The sequence below is a fragment of the Hoplias malabaricus genome, chromosome X2 (assembly GCF_029633855.1).
Source record: "Hoplias malabaricus isolate fHopMal1 chromosome X2, fHopMal1.hap1, whole genome shotgun sequence".
NCBI lineage: Eukaryota > Metazoa > Chordata > Actinopteri > Characiformes > Erythrinidae > Hoplias > Hoplias malabaricus.
In genome coordinates this window covers 28,898,443-28,921,471 of record NC_089819.1, presented here as the reverse complement: position 1 = coordinate 28,921,471, position 23,029 = coordinate 28,898,443, and the positions used below count along the sequence as shown (strand labels likewise).

The following is a 23,029-nucleotide window of genomic DNA, read 5'->3' as shown; positions in this document are numbered from 1 at the left end:
AAAGCTTGACACCAGGCTCTGAATGCCATCAGATACTCACAGAAATGTTTCACTGAGAGCATTAATGAGGTCAGATCGTGGTGTTGGATGATTAGATCTGAATCCAGAAAGCAACAAAAACTCATCCCAAAGGTAATTTATAGAGCTTCCACACTCCAGAGGACTTTTTCTTATTTGTGTGCAGGTAAAATGATCTGGATCATGTGCAGGTAAAAGGATCTGGATCGTGTGCAGGTAAAAGGATCTGGATCATGTGCAGGTAAAAGGATCTGGATCATGTGCAGGTAAAAGGATCTGGATCATGTGCAGGTAAAAGGATCTGGATCATGTGTAGATAAAATGATCTGGATCATGTGCAGGTAAAATGATCTGGATCATGTGCAGGTAAAAGGATCTGGATCGTGTGCAGATAAAAGGATCTGGATCGTGTGCAGATAAAAGGATCTGGATCGTGTGCAGGTAAAAGGATCTGGATCGTGTGTAGATAAAAGGATCTGGATCGTGTGCAGGTAAAAGGATCTGGATCGTGTGCAGGTAAAAGGATCTGGATCGTGTGCAGGTAAAAGGATCTGGATCGTGTGTATGTAAAAGGATCTGGATCGTGTGTATGTAAAAGGATCTGGATCGTGTGCAGATAAAAGGATCTGGATCGTGTGCAGATAAAAGGATCTGGATCGTGTGCAGATAAAAGGATCTGGATCGTGTGCAGATAAAAGGATCTGGATCGTGTGTAGGTAAAAGGATCTGGATCGTGTGCAGGTAAAAGGATCTGGATCGTGTGCAGATAAAAGGATCTGGATCGTGTGCAGATAAAAGGATCTGGATCGTGTGCAGATAAAAGGATCTGGATCGTGTGCAGATAAAAGGATCTGGATCGTGTGCAGGTAAAAGGATCTGGATCATGTGCAGATAAAAGGATCTGGATCATGTGCAGATAAAAGGATCTGGATCATGTGCAGATAAAAGGATCTGGATCATGTGTATGTAAAAGGATCTGGATCATGTGTATGTAAAAGGATCTGGATCATGTGCAGGTAAAATGATCTTTGTTCTCCTTGCTCTTGAACTTATTTGTCTTTGCACAATGCAACTATTTGCACGTCTGGTGGATGCTAACTGCACTTTGTTGCCTTGTACTTGTACTGAGCAATAATGTTGAATCCTGAATCCATTTATCTATATATACCGGAAAGGGTTAAACCAACACATTCACACAGAATATCACACTAGAATAATGTTATTTGTTTTTATTCTAATATAAGGTTTTTTTTTTTTAATAAACCGTTTATACTCAGATAAATAGCTTCAAAAATGTGCAAAGTACCGTATAGTAGCTGAACTATAAAGTTGCGTCTACAAACTTTTGGACATATAGTGTATGTGTGTTGACATAAAGGGTTCCTCACTGTTCGTTCTTCAGCAGGTAGAACTGGCAGTGGTAGGCCAGTGGAAGAATGTTCTCCAGCACATGGACCACAGCTTTGAGATGGCGGGATTGAACCAAGGTCTTCAGCAGAGGAATGCCTTCACTGCAGAACTTCTCCAAACTACAACGAGGAAAACCACAGCAAGCATGAGGCGAGCAGTTAGAAAAACACTGTACAGGTGCATCTTATATTTAACCATGTGGACATTTAGAAAAATACTCATTTAACAGTTTACCATTCACACAGAGAAAAGTCATATGATCAGATAACGGTACGTCTGTGAGAGAGAGTCTATATCAAACTTACAAATTTTATTCAATGTGGTTTGGGTCAACTTTCTAAAAAGTTTATGAATGAAGTCTGCACTGTGTGGTCATGCCAGACCAGTGTGCATAATCTGTCCTATACCAACAAGCTGGAAGGGTTAAGGCTAGTAGTACATCCATTCTCTGACACAAGTAAAGCCAGCCACAGCTTCTTTTTGAACACCACTTGCTTAAAGGAGAACATTACCAGCCCAGTTCTGTTCTATTAGGTAACAGATGTCCATGCTGGTTACCATTACATTAAGAAAGAAGGGAGAGGGAGGGTCATCCTACACTATTCAGAGCAAGTGAGACAGTTATGCTCTCATAATAAAGCAATAAGATTATTTATATAGCGCTTTTCAGGATACTCAAAGTCGCTTTGCATTCATGAAAACAAGCACAAGATATTAAAGTGCACTTCACTTCATTAGAGCTAGTTCTAATACTGAAATCACAATTTGAAAGTGCAGTTTTAAATTAAGTTAATAACAATGAGCTTGAACTCTGACTCAAACCCTGTGCTGGTCTTGCTCTTGGTGGAATAAAAGGCCTGGAGCTTACTTAATAAAGACAGTCACATTTTAACCTCAGTTTCAGTAGTGGTGGGAAAAACTCTGCGATTCGTTATTGTCCCCAAAACTTTCTGCCCCGTTTACACAGCTGTGGCACTCTGGAGTCATCAGATTTCAAACTGCAAACCAGTGCTTCTCAACTCCCAACCTGTGCCCGATGGTGGTCATGTCGAGGGCCAGGAAGCAGCCGATGGGGATGCCAGCTTTAACGGCTTTGAAAACCGGGTGCATGGTGGGTGTGTCTGAGATCTCAGGGATAGAGGGACCAGAGGAGGACGGCAGTGGACACCAGGAGTCCTGGGGATTCTTCTCGTTGGTGTGAAGCTTCAGACGCAGTGCCAGGTCCCACGCCCACTGGTTAAAGGACGTCTCTGGAGTCTGGCCCAGCCGCATGATGTTGGCCAGGTAAGACACCTAGAGAAAATGAAAGGAGAAATACAGAACAAGGTAGATAATGATTCAAATAATAATTCGAAATCACTGGGCGCAAGGCAGGAAAACATCCTGGAGAGGGCGCCAGTCCTTCACTGGGTGACAAACACTCACACATTCACTCACACACTCACACCTACAGACACTTTTGAGTCTCCAATCCACCTACCAACGTGTGTTTTTTGGAGCGTGGGAGGAAACCGGAGCACTGTCTGTGAGGAGTGTGGTGTGTTCTCTCTGTGTCTGCGTGGGTTTCCTCCGGGTGCTCCGGTTTCCTCCCACAGTCCAAAAACACACGTTGGTAGGTGGATTGGAGACTCAAAAGTTTCCGTAGGTGTGAGTGTGTAAATGAGTGTGTGAGTGTGTGTGTTGCATTATGAAGGACTGGCGCCCCCTCCAGGGTGTATTCCTGCCTTGCGCCCAATGATTCCAGGTAGGCTCTGGACCCACCGCGACCCTGAACTGGGTAAGAGTTACAGACAATGAATGAATGAATGAATGTGATTGTTCAGTTTCCGCAGTTAAAGTCAAAACTTCATCTCTCTATTATGTCTATTATATTTAACAAATCAATTATTCCTGGAAATCTTAAACATATAAAAATAAAACCCATCGGAGATCAACTCACCCTGTATGGGCTTGGAAAGGATCGAATTTGAATCCAGATGAGGTGTGGGCTTGATTTACAATGAAACACACTCTTTTTGTTCATTTATTTACTCACTAGGAAGATCACAGCGTGCCTGTTTTAAAACATTACCTGTTTGATGCCCTCTGAGATGATGCCAGCGTAGGGTTTATCAGTGAGGTACTTCTGATAGGCCTCCACCACCAGGAGCGCCACTTCACTGTGTAACACAGCTGGCAGAAACAGGCAGCCATTCTGGAGATAAAACAAGATAAACATGGTCAGTAAGGGGAGTCACACGGAAGTCATAAGACCAGTGCAATAGCTTTTGCCACCAGCAGTTTCCCCCTCAACAAGACCTGCTTTAACCTGGCGTAACAAGGTAAATATATTTGTAATAGACACAGAAAATCTGTTTATACCACAATATAGTGAGTGTGAGTTTTTCAGAGCTGCACTGGAGAAAATCAGTCATTGCTCACTCACCGCTTGGAAGTCCCAGTTGAGGCCCTCCAGGATAATGCAGGCCAGCTTGTTCTCGACTGTAGACAGGTTGTAATCAAGAAGCCAACCTCGGATGACTCCCACTTCAGCTGAGCTGGGGCTCCAAAGGTGCAGAGGCAGCTCTTTAAATAAATACAGTGATACCTGGGACGATACAGAACATGAAAAAAAAGGAGTGAACACAGATGTTTAAGAATGCAAGACTGGGGATTTAGAGACCAGGACTGCGTCTCAGTTGTGAACTACTCATTAACACTATACAGTACATACACTGATCTTAATAGTGTGAGGTTGGCTAGTACACCGTTTATTACTCACAGGAAGTGATGAAACATTGATTTCATGTGATAGGACACATCCTCCATTTCTTTTTCCCGTTTGATTGTGGGAAAATAGTGTCCTTGGATTCCGTACTCAAAAATCGTCCAATCGTTTAAGAGCAACGTTTCTCAACGTAGAGTCGAGGGATTTCATCATCTACAGTCCATAATATCGTCAAAAGATTAGAGAATCTGGAGAAATCTCTGCAGTAAGAGGCGAGGCAGAAAAACCATCATTGAAGCCCGTGACCTTCGACCCCTCAGGCGGCGCTGCATTAAAAACTGATATTGTTCTGTAACGAATATTACCACATGGGCTCAGGAACACCTCAGAAAACCACTGTCAGTGAAGAACACAGTTCGTCGCTCCATCTTCAAGTGCAAGTTAAAACTCTACCCTGCAAAGCCTAAGCCATATATCAACAACACCCAGAAACACCGCCAGCTTCTCTGGGCCCGAGCTCGTCTGAGAGGACTGACGCAAAGTGGAAAAGTGTCCTGTGGTCTGACGAGTCCACATTTTAAATTGTTTTTGGAAATCATGGACGTCGTGTCCTCCAGGTTAAAGAGGAAAAGGACTGTCCGGATTATCAGCGCAAAGTTCAAAAGCCAGCATCTCTGATGGTATGGGGGTGTGTTAATGCCCACGGCATCGGTAACTTGCACATCTGTGAAGGCACCATTAATGCTGAAAGGTACATACAGGTTTTGGAGCAACACATGCTGCCATCCAAGCAACGTCTTTTTCAGGGACGTCCTGCTTATTTCAGCAAGAAAATGCCAAGCCACATTCTGCACGTGTTACAACAGCGTGGCTTCGTAGTAAAAGAGTGCAGGTACTAGACTGGCCTCCTGCAATGCACATCTGTCTAACATTGAAAATGTGTGGCACATTATGAAATGCAAAATATAACAACGGAGACCCCGGACTGTTGAGCAACTGAAGTTGTACATCAAGCAAAAATGGGAAAGAATTCCACCTCCAAAGCTTCAACAATTAGTGTCCTCCGTTCCCAAACTCTTACTGAGTGTTGTTAAAAGGAAAAGTGATGTAACACAGTGGTAAACATTGCACCTGTCCCAACTCTTTTGGAAGGTGCTGCAGGCCTCAGATTCAAAAAGAGTGAATATTAAAAAAAAAGTTAAAGTTTATCCGTTTGAACATTAACCTATTGTCTTTGTAGTGTATTCAATTGAATATAAGTTGAAAAGTATTTGCAAATCATTGTATTTTGTTTTTATTTATGTTTTACACAGCGTCCCAACTTCATTGGAAGTGGGGTTGTATGTCAGTCACATTTCTTTTCCTGCAGCAGCAGGTGGCTCTTGGCCACATTACAAGGCCAAAGGTACCAGACCCTCCGTAGAGAGTCTGTCGATGTGAGACTAATCTAGGAGTAACAGAGGACATTAGCATTCTGGAAAACAACATCACCCACTTCCATATCACTGCTGTCAAATGAAAAACAAGTATCTCCCAAAATGGCAACTTCACCTTTGTTCTGAGGATTTTCTGAGGGTTTCTATTGGTTGATTCATCACAAAACTTTCAGTGTGAAGGACAGCTGCTGTGTTCCAATGGTGTAGTAAACCAAAATGGGAGATACATGTTTTTAACTGGACAGCGACGAAATGCAAAGGAAAGTAATATATGATGTGAATATCCGCTACAGACTTCAGATACACATTAGAAAAAGCCGCTATACAGGATGAATATGCGTCACTCACCATTCCAACTTTCTCAATGGTCTCCCTCAGCCTTTCCAGCAGCACAGAGATGATATGGGAGTGAGCTGTGGCTATAGCAGCCAGCAACTCTCTCCCCACTTTGGAGAAGATCTCTCGAGTGGCCACACACACATACGACACCTGGGAGAGGTGGAACAAAACTCAGTCAGCCTTACAGTGTTTCATATATACACACACGCACACACACACACACATACGCACAGACACTGGTACCGCATTTAATGGTAAGAATGGATTACAAGAGCAATGAGAAGTTTGGAAAAGGACTGAACTATGACCCTAAGACAGCGACATAAACACTGAACTCTGAAAGGTGCACAGGACAGTTCATGTGTTTCAGATCACGGCTTGCTGTAACATACAACACATCCAGCTGTTGATCAAAGTATGTATGCTTTCAAATAATTAGTAGAACATTTGGGAGCTACAAAGATAATAGTCTAAATGTTGGCCCCATCATTAAAAGCCTGCTAGTTCAATCCCCACATCTCAATCATCCAGACCCATGAGTCCTAACAGAGCACAACTGCCCCCCATCCTCCCTCCCCTCATAACACAGTACAGTGACAGCCAGCACGGGCATGTTTCAGCTGATGTTACAGCCCTGGATGTTGGGTGATCTCCTGCTGTGCTTCGGGCGGCCTGGTCACATTAGCAGCACTGTGAAAAAAGGTGGAACTGAATCTGGGGCTTGTCCTCTCACTCCCAGTGCTGATGACACTGTGACGGGGGAGGTTTATCTAACAGCTAACAGGGCCAAACTGTAGATGGCTAAGATCTGAGTGAAAAAATAAGTGGGTATAAAATAAGTAAAACATAAAATCTATTTCAGCTCAGTAGGTTATTACATTTTCAACATTATTGTACAGAGGAACCATGAAATTTGTCAGTGAACACACACTCTCTCACACACACACTAAAGCTTTATATATCAGCACTACTGCTCAGGACCTGCTACACACACCTAAACAGGTACACACACACACACACACACACACACACACACACACACACACACACACACGATTAAGGACAATGAAAACACCTAGACCCTAGTGAAGGGCAGCCACCCTGGGACCCGTGGAGAAGTTGGGGGTTAGAGGTCTTGCTCAAGGCTGTGGATGTTCCTGCAGTTCCAGGGGATGGAACCAGGGACCTTTTGGTCACTTTTAGTCTTGCGTCTCTAAACTTTACCCCTAAATAATTATTCTACAAAATAAAAAACAAACAAACTCATGGATGGTGTTTTTAAACCCTGTGGTCAATGGATCCTCAGCTCACTTTTACAGGACCATGAAAGCACCTCGTATATCTCCAGCACGACGGTCCTGACAAACTCCGGGTCGGCGTCGGTGCGTTTCGGCTGAGCCATGTGAGCGAACGTGGTCAGCAGGCAAATCCCATCGGAGCTATTTATCTCTGCGAGCCAGTCTTTAAACTTTTCTCGGTGAGCTGCTTCTAGAAAAGCACAGAGAAAACACGGTGCCTTCAGTTTGTACAGAATTCATCTGTGAATTATTAGATTCCATTTATTATTAGCTTAACTCTGAGGCCAACCATGTGGCCTCAAGCTCATCCAAATCCTCTGAATCCAGGGTGGATTATTAACAGGTCGTTTCCCTCTTTACTGCAGTAACAGTCTCCACTCTTCTGCCAAGGCTTTACACTAGATCTTGGTTCACTGTTCACAGCCTAATGCCAAGGGATTACTACAATCTGGCCCACACTTGGCATTGGGCACAGTGACCTTAAGCTCATATGAACAATGCTGTTGAGTGGAGATTATATTAGTAATCGGCTCGTACAGTGGACATTTGCTTCTAAACTAAAGAGGCATACATCAGACTCCAAAAACGTCTCGGCTGATGGGCACCTTGTGGGTTTAGTGAAAAGCATTGCCTCTGATTCACCGCCCTACAGCTTTTACAGCGGTCTCAGGGTCCATGTGCTTTCCAGGGGCTAGATTCACAAAAGCTTTCCTTAGAAAATAGGATCTTATGGTAAACTCTAAAACGTTCATAAGACTGCTCTTAAATAAAATGCTAAAAAAATCATTATTAATTAAATCCAAGCTACCTTTACAGTCTTATCTTACCCTTTACCATCAACAACCATAAATCCACACTGGCCTCCCTGGTGACTACGGCTGTACCTAGCCCCACTGGCACCCTTAATGCATGCTCAATGCCACCAGTTCCATGTGATCTTTACGTGCTACATCACCAACCACCACAACAGCACCTCTACAGTGCATTTCCCCAACTACAAGTAAAATGTTAAGAAAAATATTTAAGAGTTTTTTTCTTCTTAAGAATTCTGTGATGCCAGTTCACACAGAGCCACTGGCTGTGAGCCTGCTCCGACTCTCAAACACACTCATCAAGGCATCATGCCATTTATCAAGGCATCATGTTTAAAATTAGCCCTCTATACACTTCCCCCTGTTTCACGACCCGCAGAAAGAGCAGTGCTGAAATGTTGTAATAATATAATGTAAAGAAAATTAAAAGTTATTAAACAAAAGATATTCTGCCAAAAGCTGTAAATGCAAGGAAAATATGTTTTTATTTAAATAGACTTTATTCCTTAAAGAAACTATCAGACCTTTCTCCTAAGATTCTTCTTTACAGTATGCAATGTTTTGCTGTTACGCTGACACCTAGTGGTCTGGGTGTGTCAGAGATTTACACTGAGTAATAACAGTATAAAAATAATAATAACTTTTATTTGTACAGCACCTTTTATAGATAAATGCAGCTCTAAATCTTAATGAATATAATGTTTTAGAGAAAGTAAACAATCAAAATGAGAAGCATTTAGCAGACTTTCTTTTCCAGAGCAACTCCAGGTAAGAATCTGTATTTTGCTCCTGCCCCCCCCCCCCCCCACAGTTGAAGACTGTAATTCACTTTTACAGCACTGTCCTGAAATCAAGGGGGAGGGAGTTGCGGTGATTTCCTACCTTCCACCAAAAGTTAAATAGTGCAGTTTCTGCAGTGCTGAGCCTGGAGTGTATTCTCCCTGACACAGCTCTGTGGAGAATCACAAAGACTTTGAAGCTCTGAAGAATTTTGAAATAGAAAAACTGCCTAGTGTTGCTTTAAAAATGCAACAATCCCATGTAGGTGACCCACCCTATGAAACATAAACTGTTTCACTGACTACAAAGACTATTGATCTCATTGTAGCTGAACATAATATAAAAGTAAACACTAAACTGAGAAAATACAAAATTACTTTCATTTGTACTGTTTTTTTTTATAAATTTGTGGTGGTAAAAACGACCTGTCGTTCCTTTAAGATGCTTTTGTGAGGACAGGAGCATAGACTTACCTCGGAGGCCCTTGATGCAGCTCTCTACACTGAGACTGCAGCCCAGTCTGTCCAGCCCATCCGTCTCCGCACACTGCATGATGTAGAAGATCTTCCAGAGCATGGCACTGGACAGTGTGCCGTAAGGCATCTCTGACATGAAGAGCCAGATGCCAAGCCTGGAGACGGCGAAGGAAGAAAGAAAACAGGATTCATGGGTGAAGAGGAGGAGCCACAGAGTTGGGAAATCCAGGACACAGGGTGAAATCGGAATCAATGATCTCCGGCTATGGGCTTCAAATCATACGTGGAATTAGTATTAGGTGAAAAAATAAAAACTTCTTTTTGTGTAACGTATAATTGTAATTCAAACTTCAAACAGCCTCTAAAACTGGCATTTTATTGTAATTACAACATAGTATTTCTTTCGCTCAACAAAAAAGAACCTAAAAACAAAGCCGTGTGGAGGGTGAAGAGTTTATTGGGCGCTGCGTTGGTTCTGAGCTCCATCAGGAAAAAGCTGCAGAAGACTGTGATGGGTTTGTTCTGTTCTTGGGGACAATACTGTGTCCAAAAGTCCGTGTGAGTGTGGGTTTAGACCAGTTACAGATGGAGAATTCGACGTTAGAGATCATAAATATTGTTTCAGATATTCGCTACACTTGCCCAATGCTTCTTCTGAAATTAACTGAAATTATTTAAGAATCATTCACAGGAAGATCGTCCTGTTTTGCTTTAGTAACTGCCTCACCTCTTTTGAGAAGGCTTTCCACCACATGGTGGAGGATTTAACGGCTTTCACACCAGAGAGGTCAGGTGACAGCTAATGATGGATGACTAGCTGTGGATCACAAACTCCACTCCACCTTACTCCATATTTAATGGATAGTGTGTTCTTTCACTCCAGAAAATGCATTTCCACTGCTCCACAAGCCCAAGCTTTACACCCCTTTTAGCCAATATTTGGTGTTGAGTACTCTGCCCTTAGTTTTTCATGCTTTTCTGTGGATATTATCTGGTATTATATGCACCTGAGATTACAAAAACGAGAAGCGGGCTCACCTCTTGGCTTTCAGCACATGCAAGACGGCGCGAAGGAAGAGGTGATCAAACTCCACCTGCAGTTTCTCCATGGAGAAGGACTGCTCCTGCATGGTGGTCCGGCTCACTCCAGTTAGACTGATGTACTGCGCCCAGTGGTCACTCACATAACACAGCGTCATCCTGGAGCACAGCAGAGAGAAACATGACCCATGAGTCAACGGCAAAGCAATGGTAGCAGTGTTTTAAAGTATAAAAGTGTTTAAGTTCATCTTTAAAAGGTATGCCACAGAATAAGCCATTTTCAATGTTATATTCAATCTATATTAATACAGTAATGCAGTTTATTAGCTCCGACAGCTCTCTGCTGCTGCGCTGAACTGTGAGGGCGGGTCAAATCGCAGAATGATTGACAGTGGCAGTCCCATTTCTTATTTTTACCCCTACCCCACTTTTACAATCATTCATTGTGTGTAACCCTTATCCAGTTCAGGGTCACAATGGGTTCGGAGTCTACCCGGAATCACTGGTAGCAATGCAGGAACACGACCTGAAAAGGGCACCAGAGTCTGATGCATCAGCAGAACAACAGAGACACCAGCGCTTCAGTTTTGCTCTGCTGCCGGTCAGCAGTGACATCAGAGAAACTCTGCAGGACTTTGGTTAAATTTAGGGCATCATACGCTTTCAAAACGTCCCACAATCCTTTATTATCACACACTCGTAACTCTCTGTGATACGAAGCTGAATTCAGCTGTTTATTCAACGTTTTTTTTTTTGTTCAAAACTTCCAGCCGGCATCTGTAACATAAATAAAATCCACAGCCGCTATGGAAAATATGTAAATGTAAGAAAAGTAAGTTTATATAAAGAGACTTAAATTATATTCCATAAAGAAGCAATCAGAACTTTCCCCACATTTGTTTCTTCACATTCTGAAATTTGATGCTGTAATACTGACACCTAGTTGCTTGGATGTCTCAGAGATTTACAGTAAGTAATAATAATAATCTTTACATTTTATAGCACCTTTCAAACATGAATGCAGCTTACAATGCTTTATTGACATCTGTAGGTTTCTTTGGAAACGTATGTGGCCAATTTACCAGAGATTCACAAGGCATTCATAGCCCTTCGTTTGAAGAGTGCCCCTGAAAAACCTCAGTTTCAGGAACTATACAGCCGTACACCTTGGCCCTACCCCTCCTTACCAACAAGACTTAAGAGCACCCCACTCCTAGGGGTAGGGTGAAGCGGTGGGGCAGTTGGGAATTGGGGATTCACCCAATAGGAACAAAGTGGTGTCAATATCAAAGCAAAACTACCAGTGTACAAAACTCTTTGGAAAAGAAAACGATATCTAGTCCAGTTAGCCTGGGTTTGGACCCCCCTGAAGCTGATAAGAGAGGAGAGGCAGTGACTGTAGTCTCCGATAACTAAACCCCACACATACACACACACACACACACACACACACACACACACAGTACCCATGTGACATGTGGACTTAGAACCTGCACTATCCCAATACAACAAACCCTGGGCAGAAAGTATGCCATGCCGGTGTACCTCAACTTCACTGCAGTGTCCGACCGAAGAGACTAGGCTTTTAACCAGTGCACAACACAAGGTACATAAAGACACAGATGATCGAGTGTGATGTGAAAGGACGTGAGGGGCCTGCAGAGCCCTAACCTAGACCCAATAGATTACCTCTGTCAGGAATTAGAGTGGAGACCTCGTCAATCAGTGTCTGACCTCACTAATGCGCTTCTGGAAGAATGGTCAAAGATTCCCATAAACACACTCCTAAACCTTGTGGGAAAGTTGAAGCTGTTACAGCTGCAAAGGTTGGACCAAGGTCATATTACACCCCATGGATTAAGAATGGGATGTCACTCAATTTCACGTGTGTGCTACAACAGTGAGCGGACACTTTTTTTTGCTGAATATGAGGAAAGAAAGTGTTTTATCATCATCATGTGTCATATTCTAACGCCTGACCTAAATAAAACTAACACACAGAGGTGGAACATTTTGCACCAAGAATGTGAAGTTACTGTTGTCCCTGGGACTTTAAAATGTCTGGTAAACATCAGAATAACAAGGCCGCAGTTAAAAGGGTCAACATTTAGAAGGGTCTAGTGTCCAGCAACAGAGAAAAATTATTCAGGAACTGAGGGAAATCAGCTGACCGGATCATGTGGCCGATCCTCTTCACAAACTGCCGATAGCGAGCTCGATTGTAGGTCTGCAGCCCAACAGCCAACAGTTCCACCAGAGACGAGGCAAAGGCAAATATCTTCATCATTTTCTGACTGGTGGTGGCTTGAGGTTGGTAGATACCTGAAAATATGTAGCAACTCGGCTGAATAAATGTAAACAACACAATGCTGTTTTATGGATGAAGATAACTGTCTTACAGACTCACTGCCCTCTTCTTTATCTTCAGAAGTTTTAAAAAATATTAAGAAACCAAATTAATGAGAGCAAAGGTTACTTGGTGAGGGCTTTAAATACCCAAGGAAACACAGTGCTATTTAAAGGTGTGTAGGAGTCTAAACTCAAAGGGCTGCTACTTTTTACCGTATTTTAAAAGAAAAATATTTAAAAATGTTGTTGTGTGTATTTTCTCAGATGTCAATCCAGAACAATGGGCTGGCAGCTGGCAGCATCCAAAATGTACTGTTTTCTGCTTATTCAATTTGACTTCGGAGGATTAAAAGGTTCATTCTCACTGCTGATAGGAACTCAGAAGCTGTAGCCTATGTCTGTCAACGTTTGAGTGAGCTACTACTGCAGGAACTAAGGATTATTTCCTCTAAAGTAGTGTTGTGTAAACTGCTGAAGTTAAACTTTGACAGTAATAAATCTATTCTGACAAAAATGATTCTGTCCACTTTTTTGTTCATAATTAACTGCCGCGATTTTAAACAGAAATATCTCAACTTTAGGGTCAAATATGAGCAAATAACTCACGCAATTTAACGCATGCACTACTAAGACCAACACTGATTTTACACGCAATAAGGATCATCCTCATCACCACACACACTTTGATGCTACCTCAATGCTTTTTTCTCACCTGTTGAGGACATTCCCAATAAGTGTTTGAAGAGTTCGTCAAAAGGAAACTGAGAGAGCAGAGCAATGAGGTCATCTTCTGATAGCAGCATCCAGCTCGTCTCTGGATCTTCATCCTGAGAATGATGAATTTAAGTGGTCTTTTAGGAAAAATAATAGGAAGGGGCTCCCAAGTGGCCAAGACGTCCAAGCATTGATCCCACAGAGTCTTAAACATAAAGGTACTACAAAAGGTTCTTTGAGCAACGCCATAGAAGAACTACTTGTGGTTTCATGAAGAACCATTTTTGTTTAAGAGATGCGTGTATGAAGAGCCTTTTAAAGGTTCAAAAATCCATCACTCGGTCTTAAGGTTCTTTACCCATTCAATGGTACTTTACGGAACCCAAAGTGGTTCTTCTACGGCATCACTCAAAAAACCTTTGAAAGCATCTTTATTTTTAAGAGCGCATCCCCTGGAGATTGTAGATTCAAATCCAGGTGAGGTCCCTCCCAGCCACGACGACCTGCTCTCCCCACAGCACTGCCCATAGTGCTAGCGACTGATGTGACAGATCTAGGCAGTTTGTGTTTTCCTAGGACACACTCAGATGTTCAGTGGCACTGCATTGACAGTGGTTTGAAAAGAAGCTGTGGGTTGGCCTTAAGTTTGCCTTCACCCTCCCGAGGCTGGTGGCCCTGTTTGAAATTTGGGGAGACTCACAGGATAAACAAAATGTCCAAAAGACAAGATAGCGATATCCCTACACTTCTTAACCAGACATTTGAATACAGCCCTCATTACGTTTTAAACAAAATGTCCAAAAGACAAGATAGCGATATCCCTACACTTCTTAACCAGACATTTGAATACAGCCCTCATTACGTTTTACTGATGCAGAACTCTATAGAGACTTCAGTAAAGGGTTATACAGACTTCAGATCAGGTGATACAAGCCACATGAGCCAAAGCCTGTGGACATTTGCACCACCAGAATTTCCTCTGAAATGGAGGGTAGTAACAGTCCCCCACTTTCTGCAGTAACTGCCTCTACTCTTCTAGTTTATGTTCAGTTTATCTTGGACTCAATGAGGATTTGAAGGTATGCAGCTTCGAGAACATTAGTAAGGTGAAGTCCGAGATCATAACAGCCCAATGCTGCCCAGTGCTAGTGGTCTTTATACTGCTTCTGGGTTAGGGTTAGAAAAGATATTGTGGCCTGATTCCCCAGAGGTGGCGTGGACTTGTTTGGAGTGGTGTCTCGTTTAAGACTCACCACTGGCCATGCCCTGCCTTAACCTTGTTGGAGAAAAAGTAATGACTTTGACCCAAGCAGCACAGCTCAAAGCCAAGCTCCTAGACACACAAGCTTAGTCTGGGCCGAGGCCACATGACTCACCTCGCTCGGTTCCAGGTCTGAGCATAAGCTGAGCTGACGGTATAAAGGGCTGAAATGAGTTGAGGAGAAATAGAGGAAAAGGGATGGAGGGAGAGTTTTGGGGGATGTGTAGCTGCAAGGCTGTGGTTATTTTCAATAATTTTTTAAATGTTCTTAAATGGCCAGAGATACACTGCTATGAAAAGCAGGTCTTATTTACTTTATTTCTCTTCCATAAAAAATGATGTCATTCTAGGAATCGTCACATATCTCCACACCAGTTCACGTGGGAAATGTACTTCTATCAAATCAAATGTTTGAAATTCTAAGCCATAAGTAAAAGCTAAATGGTTAATAGCAGAAAAGTCTCACTGTTTTAAATAAAGTTTTCAATTCAAGCCGTTTTTCAGCTGCAAGTGTTGCACAATAAAAAGGCAGGAAGTCGTAATCGTGATGATCTCGTGGCAGAAATGTGGTTTTATAAAGAGTCACCGGCTATACTTAGAACATCTACAAAGAACTGCTTTACGAACAGTGCTGCTGGCCAAAAAACAGCAGGTTCTGGACCCACCGCGACCCTGAATCGGATAAACGATTACAGATAATGAATGGATGGACAACGTCAGCTCGTAAATTTACCCAGAGGTGCTTTAAAGCTTCTTGAGACAGTGGTCACTGATAATCTCCAGCGAAAGCTGAGTGTGCAACAAGGAAAACTGATGTGTGAGAACTGGAGAGTGGAGACAAAACACCACACGAATACACGAGTAAACAGTACCTAACTTTACTGGCGTTGTTGTGGTTTTCAAAGCCCGTGCTTCCAGTTAGAGACAAGGATTTTGGATATCACTGCCTACGTTTTGTGATAAAGCGACCGGCTAAAAGTGAGTCGAGCCGAGCTGAGCCATGTCGAGTCGAGCCAGTCCCATGCAGTGGAAAAGCCAGGGACACTGTACTGAATAAATAGCACCATCCTTTGAACGAGTTGTGAAACCAAGGTCCTGACTCAGAGGTCATTAAAGATCCCTGGGTCAGTTCCCGGAAAAGTGTTGGAGTGTGACCCTAAATCTGCCCCTGTGGTAACTTCTGGCCTCCTGATCATCCCCATCTTCATTAAAAAGCCTCGGTTACTCCCTCATTCCTCCCCTCTCCCTAATACCTGAAGTGTGGTGACTGTTTGGCTGCGGCACATTGTTCAGGTGGATGTTATACATTGGTGGAGGTTGAGGAGACTCCCTAACGGCGCTGTAGAAGTGGAATTATCAGTCATCTTTCATTCACCTTACTTTAGTTTACTTTAGCGACTGACCTCTTCTCCACCTTCATCCACCAGGGTCCAGTTGGCAGATGTAGGTCCAGAAAAGCTGCTGTTACTTTTCAAATCACTGGGCTTCATATGGCAAAGAAACTCAGGACGGTCACTGAATATCACAAAACATACCACAAACAAACATCAGTGTCACAAACAATCACAAACACTCTGAATAAACACCTCATGACCTATTTATTAAATATAGATATCTCACTAAAACACAGTCTATTCGGTTACAAATAAGTTGTGAAAGGTGTTTTTTGTGTGATGTATAACTGTAATTCCTAATTCAAACTCTTGTCATTTGATGGCAGTCGTGGACCGTAACAAAGTAAATGTAATTCGTTACTTTATTTGAGTAATTGTTTGGTGTATCTGTATTTTACTGAAGTATTTCCATTTTGGGCGACTTTTTACTTTAACTTCACTACATTTCTATCGTTTCTTTTGTGTCATGTGATGAATAAAAATATTTAAATTTCAAACTGAAAGGAGCGTGTAATCACACCAATCAGGTCAGACATGTACTGCTGGGTGGGTGAGGAAAGTTAAACTATACCAAACAAATTTCTGTTTTTAAAAAAGATATCATAGACTTGTTTGGGGTGGGGTCTCTGTTTCTTCTGAGAGCTACTTGTTTGAGGTGCGCTGTTAAATTGCGTCCCCACAGAAATGGTGCTGGCAAAGCAATGGTGGGGGGTGGGGAGGTGGCCAAAGATTAATTTATGGGGCCCTTGGCTACCACCGACCACCCCCTGGGTAGGAGCCATAGCGCTTGAACACTAGAACATGCAGATCCACTGAAGGTCAGCAGGTTTGGGTCTGGGACAGGACTGGGGATTTCCAAGGAAAGCTTGTCTAACTGTTGGAGGTGGTGTTACGGCCCAGACAGAGCTCTCCAGTTCAGCAGCATCGAGAGCCAGCGGGGGAGCGTGTGCTGAAAAGACAGAGGACAATCTGAACCTTCTTCAGCAGCCCAGGATTACGAGCCCAGCCCAGTAATGTGCCAGTAAATCTTAAACCAAAACCACGTGCTCGAAATCGTAATTTCACAGCAGTTGGGTTCTACCTGATGGACAAAGTTTGCTCTCAGTGTATTTTTAACAGAGGTCAATCTCAGACTGAATAATGACACTGTATTAAAATGTTGCTGAAACCAAGAGTTTTACATAAAACGAATCGATTATTCAAGAGTCTTCTACTGAGAGCGATAATAGGACGTCAGAGCCGTAATAAATCATGATATTTTTACTTTTGATACTTTTCCCTTTGAAGGAAAACACTGTTGTCTTTTACTCGAGTGGAGATCTACAATGAGGACTTTGACTTTTACTGGAGTAATATTTTACCTTGGTTTCTGTTCCTCATCCACCACTGTTTAATGGTGACTGCTGCGTGTTATTACACATGACAACAGTTGTTTCATTCAATAAAATATAAACGAAACATTTTTATTGGTCGCTGAATTCGTTATGAGTTCCATCAGGAAAAGCGCTGTAAAGCCATGTGTATTATATTTGTCCTGTTCTTCAGGTTAATGCTGTGTCCGAAACATGTTCTGGTTTCAAATGATTTAAAGACAGTGTTTCAATTATGATTCTTTTTTTTTTTGTTGTTGTTGTTATTTTTAATACGTTGCAACAGTTATAATAAAATGACAAAAGAGCAGGAGGATGTATGAACACTCATCTGTACACTTCATACAACATCATTTCACATGAATACTTTGAAAGTTCATCATTCTCTCAAGGCGGCGGTCCTCACCTGACCGGAGACATGAGAATAGCCAGTGCCTGCATGAAGTGATAAACTCCAGAAGGGTTGTCCAGCACTTTAATCTAAGAGGAGAAACAGATGCAGTCAATAACAGTAGCATTGAGTCCATGTCAGTTCCCTCTAAAGTCAAATGAAAATGAACTGCATTTCCTCTGTTAGCCCAATGTCCTTGGTCTTGTAAAGTATAAATCTTCATGTCATTTACAAGATACATTCTTTTTTTTCTTTCATTTCTGTTAACGATGCGGAATGGTGTTTTATCTACAACTAAACATTTAATAAGCCGTTAATAAGCAGAGGAGTGAGCCGAGTCCTGTCCGACTTTAACGTCTATATAAAACACTGCCTGCACTGCGTTCTGGAATCTCCAAAGCTGTAACTATTTCGGCGAGCCTACGTTAGTGTTTCTTCATCCTGGCAACGTTGTGACCTATTGCTGCCTTTGAAGCATATCTCAAACACCCTCTGGTTCAGACACAGCCCGGCTCGGCTGAGAGGACAGTGAACTGTGCAGGACGGTGGGCTTTGAAGATCAGGGCTCCAAGGTCTCTTATCACCTGTAGAAAGGGCACAGCCCATTTCCCGACCCCTGCGGGGCAGCGCAATAGGTGGTTGAGGATGTACAGATGTTCTCCAGCAGATCCTATTCGCTGCAGCACACAGACCTGCCCAAGAAACCAGAAAAAGATCTGAAATCAGTCAATGAAAAGACTGTGTACTGTGATTCTGGTAAATCTAGTAAACAAGCAGAGAGCTTTGGGTGTCAGCAGGTGACCAGTGGCGGGTGAATCGTCTAAAATAAAGAAGTTATAGCAGAAAATTGAATTTAAAATCCATAGGTTTATCACATGTAAATGTCTCGAATTAGAGCAGGGCCATATGGTTAGAGACTAACTCAGTATCTCCCTCATTCATTCACTGTCTGTAACCCTTATCCAGTTCAGGGCGGCGGTGGGTCTAGAGCCTACCTGGAATCATTGGGCACAAAGCAGGAACACACCACAGTCCTTCACAGGGTGACACACACTCACACATTCACTCACACCTACGGACACTTTTGAGTCACCAATCCACCTACCAACGTGTGTTTTTGGAGCATGGGAGGAAACCGGAGCACCCGGAGGAAACCCACGCAGACACAGAGAGAACACACCACAGTCCTCACAGACAGTCACCCGGAGGAAACCCACGCAGACACAGAAAGAACACACCACAGTCCTCACAGACAGTCACCCGGAGGAAACCCACGCAGACACAGGGAGAACACACCACAGTCCTCACAGACAGTCACCCGGAGGAAACCCACACAGACACAGGGAGAACACACCACACTCCTCACAGACAGTCACCCGGAGGAAACTCACGCAGACACAGAGAGAACACACCACAGTTCTCACAGACAGTCACCCGGAGGAAACCCACGCAGACACAGAGAGAACACACCACAGTCTTCACAGACAGTCACCCGGAGGAAACCCACGCAGACACAGGGAGAACACACCACACACAGACAGTCACCCAGAGCGGGACTCGAACCCACAACCTCCAGGACCATGTGTGACTGTGACACTAACCTGCTGCGCCACCGTGCCGCCCTGTATTACCCTCTTTTTTTTTTTAATAAATTTTCATTTGATTTAAACTTTCAGAAAAGGCATAACAAGACTCAGAAGTGTCCAGCTGGTTGAAACACACAAGGATGTGTATAAGAATAATTCTCATAATGATGAAAACAGTGCTGCTACTGAACTTTTCCTGATGAAAGCATGACTTTTACCAGTTTCTGCAGCCACAGGTGGATGTCATTCTGGAACTGAGGATCGTCGAGGACGCGGCGGGTGAAGCTGAACAGGACACTGATGCTTTCCTTCAGAGGCTGCATAGAAGACACCTGGGATTTGGGGGTGCCTGAAAGTCCAAGAGAAACCAACGTCAGAAGTAAGATCAGTGCTGTTTTACTAATAGTCTTCGGGCTGGATGGTTGCGATGGACCCTTCTCTCCCCTCATCACATGGTATAATGTCATGCAACACTCTCAACATCTGTCAGCTGCGGTGTTAGACCTGGGGAGTCTGTGCTCTGCTCCTGTGCGCCACCCTGTGAAGTGACTGCATTAGTGTCAGTGCAATAAGTTGTCAACACGTGTCCTGACTGTCTCCGTAGAGGTGATTTCATCAGGTGCAATGACTAAAGCTTAGAAAGCTATAGAAATACATTACCAGTCAAAAGTTTGGACACTCGACAGTTTCCCTTGTTTTGGGCCGTTTTCCACATGTTGTGAATGTACAGAACCAGTCAAAAGTTTGGATACAGCCTCATTCAAAAGTCTTTCTTTGTTTTTTATTGTTTTCTTCGTTGTAAATGAATGTGGAAGACATTAAAACTATGAAGGAACACATATGGAGTGATGTAGTAAACAGAGAAGTGTTAAAGAAAGCAGACTATGTTTTATTCTTTAGACTCTTCACAGTAGCCCCCTGTTGCTTTGACGACAGCTTCACACACTCTCTCCGTTCTCTCAGTCGGCTTCGTGAGGTCATCACCTGGAACGGTTTTCAGTGAACAGCTGTGGCCTCGTCGAGAGTTAATCTGTAGAACCGCTCCCTTCTGAATGTGTCTGAGACTGTAACTGGGGCTGTGCAGAGGTAGGGGCTGGTACACAGCTCTATAAAGTGACTAGCTCTACTCCACCAATCACTGATGAGGAGGAGGTGTGTCCAGACTTTTGACTGGTGCTGTGTTTTTAAAAAGAGAAACCACACGCTCAGAATAAACACAAAAGCACTGATATAAAATGTGATCAATGCTGAAGGAACCTGTGAAGTTTGAGCAGCAACAAAAAGATATGTTCAAATCTGCTACATCTTTTTGGAGAAGCTATAAAAAAAAGGCTGATGCAAATCTGACCTCAATATCAATATACTGTGGCCGGGGGCCGTCTCATCAATCCAGCAGCTCCATGCCACGCCAGCCATCGGCCCCTCAGGGCGGGGTGAGAAGCCACCCGCGCCTGGCAGTTACGGGGCCCAGCTCCTCCTACTTCCCAGGGCGGAAGCGACGACATAAAAGACCACCGAGGGATCTCCGAGGGGTGAGAGAGAAAGGGGTAACTACTGGTCGACACGAGAGATTGACTTTTGCTGATCCGCCTAATCATTTCGCTCTCGTCTTTCTCCCTCTTTCCCCGTTTTTCTGTTTTCTCTTCTCTGGAGCAGACTGAGCTGGCGCGGACGTGCAGCCGGACGCCGCCCCGCTGTCCTAGAGAAGGAGAAGCCCTGGCGTATTCACTGGCGTCGGCGCTCGTTGCACGTGGTTCTTTTTGAACGCCTGAGATTTTCGTTGTTAATTCTTTATGTTTTGAGCATTAAAAGTAATGGCTGAGTGCTGAACTCTGACTTATGTTCTCCTGTGGTCCCTCGCCACCGTTTAGAGCGTCACAATACACACACACACACACGCACTCACACAGAAAAAAGACAACATCCATTACATTCTGTATTATTGCAGCAATCTCATGAAAACCGTAGCCCACATGTGGCGGCGTGTTACAGCGCTGTTACTCTGTGCCGCGTCGTATTAAAGGAACACTAGGTATGTTTATACCTCATTAGTACAGCTTCAAAATCATTGTGATGCTCCACTGAGCTGTAAAAGGGAGAATAACACCTCTGTGGGGTGTTATTATTATTTTTATTTTTTTTTTGGGCCCTATGCACTATGTAAATTGCACTATGTAACTTTTGAAGGAAACCACCTCCCGCCTCATCCTCCTCCCTCTTGATTTCAGGACAGTGCTGTAAAGGTGTATTACACTCAGCAAATGTAGGGGGAGTCCAGGAGCAAAAATACCAAATATTACCTGGTGTTGCTTTAAAGCTGGGACTTTTCAGGGCCACACTGGGATTTAAAAAGTCACAGGTGGAGGCACAGCCGACAGGTGAGGGTCTAATTAATCTGATGATTTAATTCAGATGTAAAGGTTTATGGCGAATGTGATTTTGTAATGTGTTTTTTAGATTCATCTTCTGCTTGGTGCATCTTAGTCTAAAAAAAACAACAATACAGCGTCTAAAGCAGCACTTTCAAGAAACGTTAATGGTTTAACTTTAGCCGAGTGGTGAGATCACACTGGCGTGATCTGTGACTCCAGAGGGCTAGTGCAAACGTGACGAATGAATGCCTGTAGACCTACCAGACTCGGCTTTATCAGAGAAATGAACGCGGTTATAGGACAATTTTGTAAATAGTCAGAAAATCACTGTTTCTCACTCTAGGACCACAGATAAAACAAAAAATAAAACCGAGCCAGAGAGCAGTGTGGTTCACCGATTTCAGAGGAAAACATCAGCCACCGCCATCAAAAGTACATCATAATTGTTGTGCAGTCAGATGGGGTGTTGTTTACACTCTCTGGTACATTGAGTAATGTCTCAGTGTGAACCGGGATTACCTCACTCTATTTGATGAGCACATATTGCAGGTAAAACTGTAAACATTGACTTGCCTGAACCTGCGTCCTGTACAGCCACGCTCCTGGTGACGGGGTTAGTGCTAAGCAGGCGGTAGAGATAAGACTCCACTTGCAGGCGAGAGAGCACAGAGGTGTAGGAGTGCAAGGCCACAGTCTGATGAAGCAGCTCAGCTTTCGCCTCAAACAGATGCCTCAGTTCAGCCACCGCTGCCTCGTTTAGCACCACCTGCTGGAAACGATGGTAACCGCACACCTTCGCCTGGTCTGCGCATACACCCTGAGAGGGGCAAAAAGCCAGGGTTATACACAAGAACAAAAGAATAGGGTTATGTTTCTCTGATGTAGGGGCAGGAGAGAGAGACCGAGACGCATTCTCCTTCACTGTCACAGACAGAGGAATATCAGAGAGGAGCATTAAACCAACACTAGGTAGCATCGTTACCTTAGATTTACAGCTTCTGAACCATTGGGATGCTCCACTGACCTGTAATAACTATGTTGTTGCTACTCCATACTATACTCTACCATACTATACTCTCTATACTCTGTAACATATGGAGGCGTGTTATTTTGACAAAAAAATATTCATTGACAAAATCTTGACAAGAACTATATAAATATATACATTTACAGATGGGAACGACAAAGTGTTTTACAATTTTCAATAAAAAAAACCAAAACAAATGTGAAAGACTTGTAAATGACTCGATATTTCTGATTTGAAAACAGAATATT

The 23,029-nt window shown here is 43.3% G+C and overlaps 1 protein-coding gene across 3 annotated transcripts in view; it reads right to left on the bottom strand.

Moving 5' to 3' along the window:
- The window catches only part of LOC136676585 (ectopic P granules protein 5 homolog), a 58,135-nt gene that overhangs the window by 30,292 nt on the left and 4,814 nt on the right, over positions 1-23,029 (bottom strand). For all 3 annotated transcript variants that reach the window (XM_066653686.1, XM_066653688.1, XM_066653687.1), the window contains exons 4-18: positions 22,328-22,571; positions 19,601-19,731; positions 18,381-18,488; positions 17,812-17,885; positions 16,045-16,156; positions 13,379-13,493; positions 12,489-12,639; positions 10,315-10,476; positions 9,274-9,431; positions 7,244-7,398; positions 5,920-6,060; positions 3,854-4,015; positions 3,500-3,622; positions 2,456-2,721; positions 1,407-1,547 (exon numbers count right to left, since the gene is read on the bottom strand). In XM_066653686.1, the coding sequence (XP_066509783.1) occupies positions 1,407-1,547; positions 2,456-2,721; positions 3,500-3,622; positions 3,854-4,015; positions 5,920-6,060; positions 7,244-7,398; positions 9,274-9,431; positions 10,315-10,476; positions 12,489-12,639; positions 13,379-13,493; positions 16,045-16,156; positions 17,812-17,885; positions 18,381-18,488; positions 19,601-19,731; positions 22,328-22,571 (2,243 nt within the window). The remainder of the gene's footprint in view (positions 1-1,406; positions 1,548-2,455; positions 2,722-3,499; positions 3,623-3,853; positions 4,016-5,919; positions 6,061-7,243; positions 7,399-9,273; positions 9,432-10,314; positions 10,477-12,488; positions 12,640-13,378; positions 13,494-16,044; positions 16,157-17,811; positions 17,886-18,380; positions 18,489-19,600; positions 19,732-22,327; positions 22,572-23,029) is intronic.